Source organism: Gracilinanus agilis, chromosome 1 (genome assembly GCF_016433145.1).
Source record: "Gracilinanus agilis isolate LMUSP501 chromosome 1, AgileGrace, whole genome shotgun sequence".
In the NCBI taxonomy this organism is placed as follows: Eukaryota; Metazoa; Chordata; class Mammalia; order Didelphimorphia; family Didelphidae; genus Gracilinanus; species Gracilinanus agilis.
Genome location: NC_058130.1, coordinates 64,804,524 through 64,814,270, shown reverse-complemented (window position 1 = coordinate 64,814,270; position 9,747 = coordinate 64,804,524). Strand labels below are relative to the sequence as shown.

General features: G+C 43.9%; 1 protein-coding gene across 1 annotated transcript in view; it reads left to right on the top strand.

Moving 5' to 3' along the window:
- Nucleotides 1–309: 309 nt before the first annotated feature.
- The window catches only part of RAB43 (RAB43, member RAS oncogene family), a 28,120-nt gene continuing 18,682 nt past the window's right edge, over nucleotides 310–9,747 (top strand). The window contains 2 exon segments of the mRNA XM_044656887.1: nucleotides 310–456; nucleotides 459–836. Coding sequence (XP_044512822.1) covers nucleotides 310–456; nucleotides 459–836 — 525 coding nt within the window.

Here is a 9,747-nt window from a genome sequence, read left to right as displayed (position 1 = left end):
GGGGTGGGGTACTGCCTGGCCACGGGAGGGTGAGTCCGGCTGGGTTGGGGGATGGGGGTAGGGTGGGGTGGAAACGATCTTAAGGACCCCGACTGGGGAGGGGTGATGCTGGTCACGAGGTTGCGTTTGGGGATCAGACTAACGAGGAAAAGAGAGAATTGTGGGGGCGGAGCTGAGGGGGCCGAACGGGGTTGGGGGCGGGGCTGAGTATTGGACTGAGGAGGGGTCGGGAGGGGTTGGGGGAGGGGTTCTTCAGGGTTGGGAGAGGGGGCAGGGATGATGCTCTAGCTCTCGACAGCGGAGCCGGTGATGCTATGGGCGGGGTTGCGGAGGGGCCGGACTGGAGACGGGGCGGGCTGGAGGCGGTACGCTCCGGCCGGGCTGGACTTGGGGCCGAGCCTGGCAGCCGGGCGGCAGTTCCGTGGTGTCTGTTCCGCAGGTGCAGCGCGGCTGCCTGAGCAGCGCGGCTGCCTGAGCAGCGACGGCTCCACGTCGTTGGGAGGAGGAGCAGAAAGATAGCCTGCGGCTGAAAGGACCGGCCGGGCGCTGTCTTTGCGCGGGGACCGTGGCCTTGCTCCCTTGACCGCCGCCGCCCGCCTGCAGTGCCCTCCAGTCCCCGCGGGGCCGGGGCCATGTCGGGGCCAGGGCCGGGCCCGGGGGAGCCGGACGAACAGTACGATTTCCTGTTCAAGCTGGTGCTGGTGGGAGACGCGAGCGTGGGCAAGACGTGCGTGGTGCAGCGCTTCAAGACGGGCAGTTTCTCGGAGCGCCAGGGCAGCACCATCGGTGTGGATTTCACCATGAAGACGCTGGAGATTCAGGGAAAGCGGGTCAAGGTGGGGCCGGCCAGCTAGGTCGGGAGGGCAGACCGGGGGACGCCCGTTGGCTGCCCCTGGCAGGGAGAGGGTGCCCGGAGTTCGGGGGAAGCCCCTGTATCCTGGCCGCTGAGCGGGGAGGAGCGAGTTTCCGATCGCGTTGGAACCCTCTTCCCTACCCCCAATCCCCAGAGCGAGCCCGGCCTCCGGGAAGGGGGAGGAGGGGGTGTATGTTATAGCCCTGGGGAACAGGGATGGGGAGGGGAGCCAGACTGTGTCTTCCTTCTCCCTCGAAGGACCTCTCCTTCCCTTCCTACCTCCTGACCTGAACCTGCCCTAGGCCTTGGCCAGAGGTCCCGAAGCTGCTGGATCCTTTCCTTAACGCTCCTCTTCTCTCCAGAAAGTGAGGAAGAGCTGCAAAAAGTTAGGTTAGGATAGAGTTTAGCTTTCTTTTCTAGGTGGCCACTATGCGAGATTTTCCAGTGTTCTTTGTTACAGCCAAGACTCTCCTAGAATGTTAACTTTCCAAACCCGTTTGGCTCCACTCGGCTTCCCCCTCCTGCCACCTCCTTGTCACAGCAAGCTTGCGCCTTGGGGTTAATTTGGAGCTTGGTCTCCATTCGTTGCTGACCTGTCTGTTTTCTTCCTTGGTGTTCCCTGGACCACTGTGTAAGCTGGCCGGAACTCAAAAACTAGGAAGAGAAACTTAACCAGAATAAAATCCCAGCCTTTTCCCCCTCCCACCCTTTTCACTCCTTCCAAAAAGGAAGGGGGGGGGCACTTTTCACAGGATGAGGGGTGAGCTGGAAATAAACTCGGTCACGAAATCTGCCTAGGGATAAAAACTTTCCTGCCAAACTGTCCGCCCTGTCTGGGCCCAAGACAGAAGCTTCTTTAGGCTATAGGTGGTGGAAGTGGTTTAAGGAAGTCCACACCCTTGGAGGGCCCCCTAGAGCCCTAGAGGTGAGCAGGTCTCTGTAAACACTGACCCTAGTTAGTGCAGCTGCTCAGGAATTTTACATAAATGGAAAACTCTGGAAGTTGCTGAAAGATGGTAGTGAATTTTGGCAATATAGCTCACTAGGCAGGGGCAGTTTGGAGCAGGGGAAAGCCCTGTACCTAGAATTCATATTCCAATTCTTGAGATTTATTAGTTGTGTGATCATGAATCCTAAACAACCTTTTTCTTTTTTTTTTTTAAACCCTTATGTTCCATCTTGGAGTCAATACTGTGTCCTGGCTCCAAGGCAGAACAGTAAGGGCTAGGCAATGGGGGTGAAGCGACTTGCCCAGGGTCACACAGCTAGGAAGTGTCTGAGGTCAGATTTGAACCCAGGACCTCCCATCTCTAGGCCTGGTTCTCAATCCACTGAGTCACCCAGCTGCTCTCATTTACAATTAACAGTTTTCTGGCTATGAAATCCCCCTCCAAAGGACTACTGTGAGGAAAAAAGCCTTCATATGAACTCTAATTTATGTGACTAATTAGAAATCTTTGTAGACTATTGTTATCCCATAGGTCCTGGGGCCAGAATAAGCAGAAAGCTAAATACTATACAACAAAGTCAAATCAGAAAAGTACCGCCCATACTTACTTACATACTTAAAGTAGAAGTGGAAGCAGTTTTGGCCAGGATTGTTCACACAACTGCCTCCCAAGACCTATCTAATTCATCCATGATTAATTTGGCCTTGGGAGGGTGGTGAGCCCATTACTCTCCTCATTGGAAGGATGAAGAGCCTGAGGTCCTTTTTTTTTTTTTTTTTTTTTTTTTTTTTTTTTTTTTTTTTTTATCCCTGGCACTTAGCACAGTGCCTGGCACAGAGTAGGCACTTCATAAATATTTATTGGTTAATTGATTAAGCAACCTATTATCTGAGTGGTCCATCTAAAAATGAGAACTAGTTTAGCTTATTGTTGACCTTGGTCAGTGCTGAGTTTGGTTTTTGTTTCTGAAGAGAAAAAAAAATGAAGATAATATCTACCTTCCCTCTTCCTTATAGAAAGTTTGATAAAACATGTAAGTCAACAGTAGTTTTGTGACCCTAGTATCAAGAACACTAGTAGGAGTCAAAAAGGAAGTAGAATATACTGTATTTGTTTCAAGGATTCCACAATCTCCCATGCTTTTCTAAATGAGGTGTTTAGTGGTGGGGAGGGTCAAGCTATAGAAAATTGCTGAGTAAGAAGTGAGTGTTCCTTGACTTTCTACTCTAGAACAGGTGGCCCATCCAGGTGTTTGGAAGGGGTAGTGCTGTAAGGTGGGTGGATATTTTTATGCATGATGCCAGCTGGTGGGGGTAAAGAAAAGCGTTAAAAAATACAGGTATAAATAGTGGCGGTGGTTTCCATCTACCAGATTGTCTGCCTGCTCAGCAAGCATCTGGAGAGGCCTCCTGAGACTGTATACCACATTTGTGGTTGGTCGGGGTCTGGGCAGGCTTTGCTTGTTTACCTGTCAGTGATAACAGCTTGTACTTAAGAGGAGTTCTTGGTGTACTATGCCCCAGAGCAAAAGTTAATGCAAGGTGGGTGGTTAGTTATTTCTCTGTCTCCTGGTGATCTTGAAATGGTCCTTTAAAAAGTACCTGTTGACAGCCTAAGAAAGCTTGGGTCATTTGGGAACAGCAAGAGTCTTTAATAGTCATTGTGAAATTTCTAATTGTAAAAAATGTGTCATTACAAACTTGTTTAATAACAATTTATGTTTAAATTAATTTCAGTTAGCAAGTATCTAATACTTTTCAGCCATTTCCTCTTAAGTCCCCATTTGGAGTCAATTTGTCATGATTATCTGGAGCCCTGTTGGTGAACCTATGGCACACATGCCCCCCTCTCCATGCCTAAGGACATTTCTCTCCTCACCCACCCCTCTGCCCAGCAGCCCAATGGGAGTGCTCCCTCTCCTGCCCTGGGTAAGAGGTGGAGGGACTGCATGTAGTGTGAGGGTTGCAGTGTGGGCACTTGGTCTCTAAACAGCTCTCCATCTCTGATCTCCAGAGCATTGCCCAATGGAAAGTGCTTGGTTTTGAATTTAAGTCCTGGGTTTGAATCCTAGACCATGGTCTTTAGATCCAGTTTACTCATCAGTTTTTCCAAGTTTCTTTGTATTCTTCTTGTCTGTCTTAATTGTTCAGTTGTGTCTGACTCTGACTCTTTGGGGATTGGGGGGGCAAAAATACTGGAGTGGTTTGTCATTTCCTTCCCTAGCCCATTTTACAGTTGAGGAAACTGAGGCAAGCAGGTTAAGTGATTTGTCTCCAAGATCCTTGTCTGAGGCCAGACTTGGACTGAAAAAGATGAGTCTGACTCCAGGCTTGGTGCTCTAACCACTGTTATCTATCTGCCCTCCCATCTTTATACAGTATTAGAATATTAAGTACAAGTCTTGTCTTTGACACTTGCTGGAAGTGTGACTGGCTAAGTCACTTAAATTAGTATTCAGATAAACCTGATATTTGTTTTCCATTGGCAGAGGGAATTTCCTCACTGGAAGTTCCCTGTGTAAATAAAATCATCAAATCTTGTCACCTCTAAAAAAAAAGGCAGTAAAGATGGAAATGACTTAAACCCCCATGTTATATGCTGGAAGAAACAGGCCCAAAGAGGATGAGATGATTTACTTGCCCAAGGCCACCAGGATTAACTGGAATATTAGGGTGTAATGGGAAGAGACTTGGATTGGGAATTTGTGTAAACTAGAATTCCTCCAGATGTGACTTTTTTTTCACTTGTAAAGCCTATGGTTTCCTTATAATTTGATTCATCTCAGATCATGAAATTAAGTAATTTATAAGTATATATGTACCCCACTTTTTATCTAAACTATGAGGGAGTCAAGTCAGTCCTAGTATTGTATAATGCTGTAATTCTCAGTGAAACAAGTTTTTTTTTTGTTTTCTGCTCTTGACTTTTAGGAGAAGGGAAACAATTCACAAGAGAAACTTAGATTTAATTTAAAATTTCTTAAAAAGCCACTTCTGGGATATGCCCTTGAGTCAGCACATGTTGGGCACAATATTCCATGCTTCCCTGACTCTATACAATAAGCCTTTCTGTTAAGAATCAATGACCCCGAAACACAGCAAGTTCTAGGATCATGAACCAAAAATGTTTTTAAAACCTAGACTAGAAGTCTGGAAAACTGAATGAAAGTTCTAGCTTGGTGCCTAAATAGCTTCTAACATTGGGCAAGTCACCTGATTTATTTGGACCTCACTTGCCAAATATGTAAAATGTAGATTAGACCAGATTACCTCTGAAGTTCTTCCAGTTTTCTATTTCTAGTTATTTTCACTGTACTCCATTTAAAAAACCAGAAAAGTAGACTAAATAATTTAGAAAAAATTTCCATCAGGGTTAGAGGAAAAGAAAGGGGTTCAGGCTAGTCCTGGGGTGTGACAGTAAAATGTAGTCTTGGGATACAAGAAAATGGGGTTCAAATGCTCCCTGTAGGTCACTCTCCAGCTAGCTATAGATAGAATCAGCTGATTTTGGCCCCACAGGTTGCTGTTAGAAAAGGAATCCAATTTAATGTTGATTTAGCAGAAAACCAGTTTTTGCCTATGTGTGTGTGTGTTTTTCAGTCCTATTTTAGAATCAATTTAAATCCTTACCTTCCATCTTAGAATCAACACTGCATATTGGTTCCAAGGCAGAAGAGTGGTAAGGGTAGGCATTGGGGGTAAAGTGACTTGCCCAGGGTTACACAGCTAGGAAGTGTCTGAGGCCAGATTTGAACCCAGGACCTCCCATCTCTAGATCTGCCTCTCAATCCACTGAGCCACCCAGTTGTCACCAGTGTATTGGTTCTAAGGCAGAAGAATGGTAAGGTCTAGGCAATGGGAGTTAAGTGACTTTCCCCCAGGGTCATGTCTGAGGCCAGATTTGAATCCAGGACTGTCCTGTCTCTAGGTCTGATTCCCAACCCACTAAGCCACCTACCTGCCTCTAGAAAACTCCTTAAGTAAGGTCTCATGGGTCAGGGTGAACTGTGAAGTTAGTATGCTATGACCTTCAGGCCTAGTGCATTTTGGGAGAATCCGGTAGTCCTTATGAAATCCAAAGCAGTTTTAAATTCAGAAAACTTGATTTATTATCTGTGAGGGCATAAAATATTTGCCAAATGCTCAGGAACACAAACGTTAATGCATGTACATAGATTATATCCCTACTCTAACCTCCAAACTTTGTAAGATCTCTTGAGGAGGCATCTAGTTTGAAGGGGATACCCCCCACCCCTAAAGCTTTCTTTGACCCTACACTTGATCTCTGCAGTACTGTTCCCCAAATTTTCTTATCATATATTAACAGATTCTTTAAGAACAGGGAGGGGATATGAGGTCAAAGGGAATAGGGTGGTTTTTTTTTTGTTTTTTAATTTTCTTCCCTTTCAGTTTTGCTGTGACACACTTCAATTTATTATGAAATTCTGCTTGTGGCTTGGCTTGGCTTGCATAAAAGAGGATACATATATATTGTTAGATAAGAGCCAAATTCTAGGTCAATGTGGGCTGGCTAATGAAAACTTAAGTGTGTCTATCTCATCTTTTCACAATAAACCATGCTTTGGGGCCACATGTCAAAGGGAAAATGAGACATTTGATATACATCCAAGGGAAGACACCAGGTCATACTAGAGAAATGAGGAGAAGTTAGTTATTTGGGCTTAGTCCTACTTAGGGTGCTTTAAGTCTTGTTTCACAAATGAGTATGATAAAATACTGCCTTACCTACCGGACAGCAGTGGTTGTTTTATTTTGTTTTTTTAATCCCTTACCTTCTGTCTTAGAATTGGTGCTATAGATTCTAAGACAGAAGAGCAGTAAGGGCTAGGCAATTGGGGTTAAGTGACTTGCCCAGGGCCACACAGCTGGGAGAACAATACCTTTAAAAAGAGTTAGAGAAACATGAGAGAAAGTAAACTTATTTTTCTTAACCTTGAATGGGCTTAAATGCAAACCAAGTCTCTTTCCTAAATGCATATTTGTTTTTTTTTCCTCCTCAATAATTGGATTTTGTTGAGCAAAAAGACAATTTTGCTTTTTTACATTTGAGGTTATAAAACTTCCTACACATACTCCTAACATACTCTTACTTCCCAATTCTCTTCTTCTCCCACTTCCCCAACCCACTGAGAAGGCAAGTAAAAGAACTCCTTACATAAATGGATAGTCTGCATATTCATTTCAGTGAGTGTCTTATTTTTTTGCCTATTATGTGCCAGAAACTGTGCTAAGTACTGGAGATTCAAGGACCAAAATGAAGAAGCCCAAGACTCTCATAATAATTCTCAAGTGTAATTTTTATTCTTAGTTCAGGAATAGTTAATGCAGTGATTTTTAAGCCACTTAAAAAAAAGAATGTCCATTAAGAGAGTACAGTATTCAAAAGCCTTTGATAAACTTTTGAAAACTGGAAGCAATACAAAGTGCTTTTTCCTCACAACTCAGTGAGTGTATAGTAACATAAGTATGATTCCCATTTTCTAGAGCACAAAACTGAGGCTCTGATTTTATTTTAAGTGATTCGCTCAAGAGTCAAATGGGTGAAGTGACCAAAATGGATTTAAATATTGAACTCTGGACAGCAACAAAAAAAACCCTTAATATTCCAACTTTATGGAAGAGGTCCCTTAATTTTTTGCCTTTTTGCATTTTAAATTGTAAAGCTTCCCTCACACACACTTTGTTATGTAATCCTTATCTCTCAAATGCCTCTTTGTGTATCTCACAGTTTCTAATTTTTTACCCATAAAATTTTCTTACCTTCTGTCCTCATATCAGTTCAAAGGCTAGGGCTAGGCAGTTGGGGTTAATCTAGTGACTTGCCCAGAGTCACACAGCTGGGAAGTGTCTAAGGCCAGCCTAATCATGATTAACTCCATCAGAGAGTAGAAAGCCACAAAGCCCAGGAGAGACTATATCAAACTAATGTAGTGGCAAGAGCCCTGGATTTGGAGTTAGAAGGCTTAGATTAATGGCTTAAGCACTTAATAGTTGGCACTTCTCTTGGGTCACTCCAAGTGGCTTTAATTCTACCAGCAAGACTTGAAGGGGAATTGATCCTGCATTCTCTGCTACCTCAGAGTTGTTCAGAGGAAAAGTGCTTTTTTGGACGCCTCCCCATTAAATTTCTCATTATCTTTATAATGGGCCATAAAGGAGAATTTAGGAATACTGTTGGTTATATAGGATATACATAGATGGTGCGCCATTTGAATTTTTGACTTTGTTTCCATTCTGCTAAGTATTTTTAGTAGATTAGATAGAAAGCAATGTGGCATAATGCCTTTATGACCCCATGCAATTCTCTTAACTTTTTCTTTCTAGGAACTTTCTTTTTAAAGCCATTAACCTTCCTAGAATCAATACTAAGGATCAATTCCAAGGCAGAAGAGTGTGGTGAGGGCCAGGCAGCTGAGGTTGAGTGACCTGCCCAGGTGGACTTGTTTTTAAAAGATTTTAAAAGCTGCATTTCCAAATAAATGGCTTCCATTCTAATCTTAAGATTTTGTTTTCTGCATTTAAAGACATCCTTCCTGGAAAGGGTCTAGAAGCTTTCTCTGACTCCTCTAAAAGGTAGATGACTCAAGAAAAGATTTAAAGACCCGTTGGCTTAAGTTGCCAAGAGCAGCTACTAAAGCTGCATTGATGGGAGGGAGTTTTCTCCCCTGAGTCTAGCACTCTCTACACTTGACATCCCACACCAGACCTTTGGTTTCATGGGTATAGGAAGAACCCAGTGGGAAAACTCCCTCTACCAGTGCTACAGAGGATGTTACATGTAATTAGGGTTTTGGGTTTTGTTTTTTTACCCATACCTTCCACTTTAGAATCAATACTATGTATTGGTTCTAAAGCAGAAGAGTGGTAAGGGCAAGGAAATGGGGGTTAAATGACTTGCCCAGGGTCAAACAGATTTGAACCCAAGACCTCCTGTCTCTGGGCCTGGCTCTCAATCCACAGCTGCCCCCTATAATTTAGGTTTTTAGAGAGCACTGAGAGGTCAGTATGTGTTAAGAGGGTGGGATTTCAACCCAAGTATTTAACTTCTAGTCCATTCGGGAGTGGTGGTGGAATGTATAAAATAGATTTTGTATAAAAAGAAAGCCTACTATGTGCCAAGTACTGTGTGAAGATCCTTACAACAATCCTGCAAGATAAGCTACTATTGTCCCTATTTTATAGTTATGGAAGCTGAGGTTTACAGAATAAGTGATTTTTATCCAAGTCACATAGCTAGGAAGTAAATGAAGCCAGATTTGAACTCAGGATTTCAGGTCCAGAACTCTATCCACTGTGCAGCCAGCTACTGCTGTTATTCAGTCTTTGGGTATTGTTTCTTTGCTTTTTAGTTTCTCAATCAGTGAACCTCATCAGCAAACCAATGGCCTGGATTTCCTCATTACAGCTCAATGTATTGAGTCATTTCAGTCTACCCAACTCTTCTGACCCCATTTTGGGATTTTCTTGGCTAAGATACTAGAGGGGTTTGCCATTTTCTCCAGTTCATTTTATAGATGAGGAAACGGGCAAACAGGGGTAAGGGATTTGTCCCAGCGTCACACAGCAGAGTGTATCTAAAGGCAGATTTGAACTTGGGTCTTCCTGACTCCAAACTATCCATTGGGGCATCAGCTGCTATAATTAAATTTTTAGGGCCCTACATACCTCATGATTTAAAGAGAAACTTCTGCCTTACTATCATATCAATCCTAAGAAGAGCAAAGGCTAGGCAATAGGGGTTAAGTGACTTGCCCTGGGTCACCCAGCTAGGAAGTTTTTGAGGTCACATTTCAACCCAAGTGGTCCCATTTCTCTCTTGCCACCCAGTCCAGACCTGATGCTCTGTCCACTGTGCTACCTAGCAGTTCCTTCTCATGACTTCCACCCCCAAAGTTCCCTACAGAGATGAAATCCTTCACAGTTC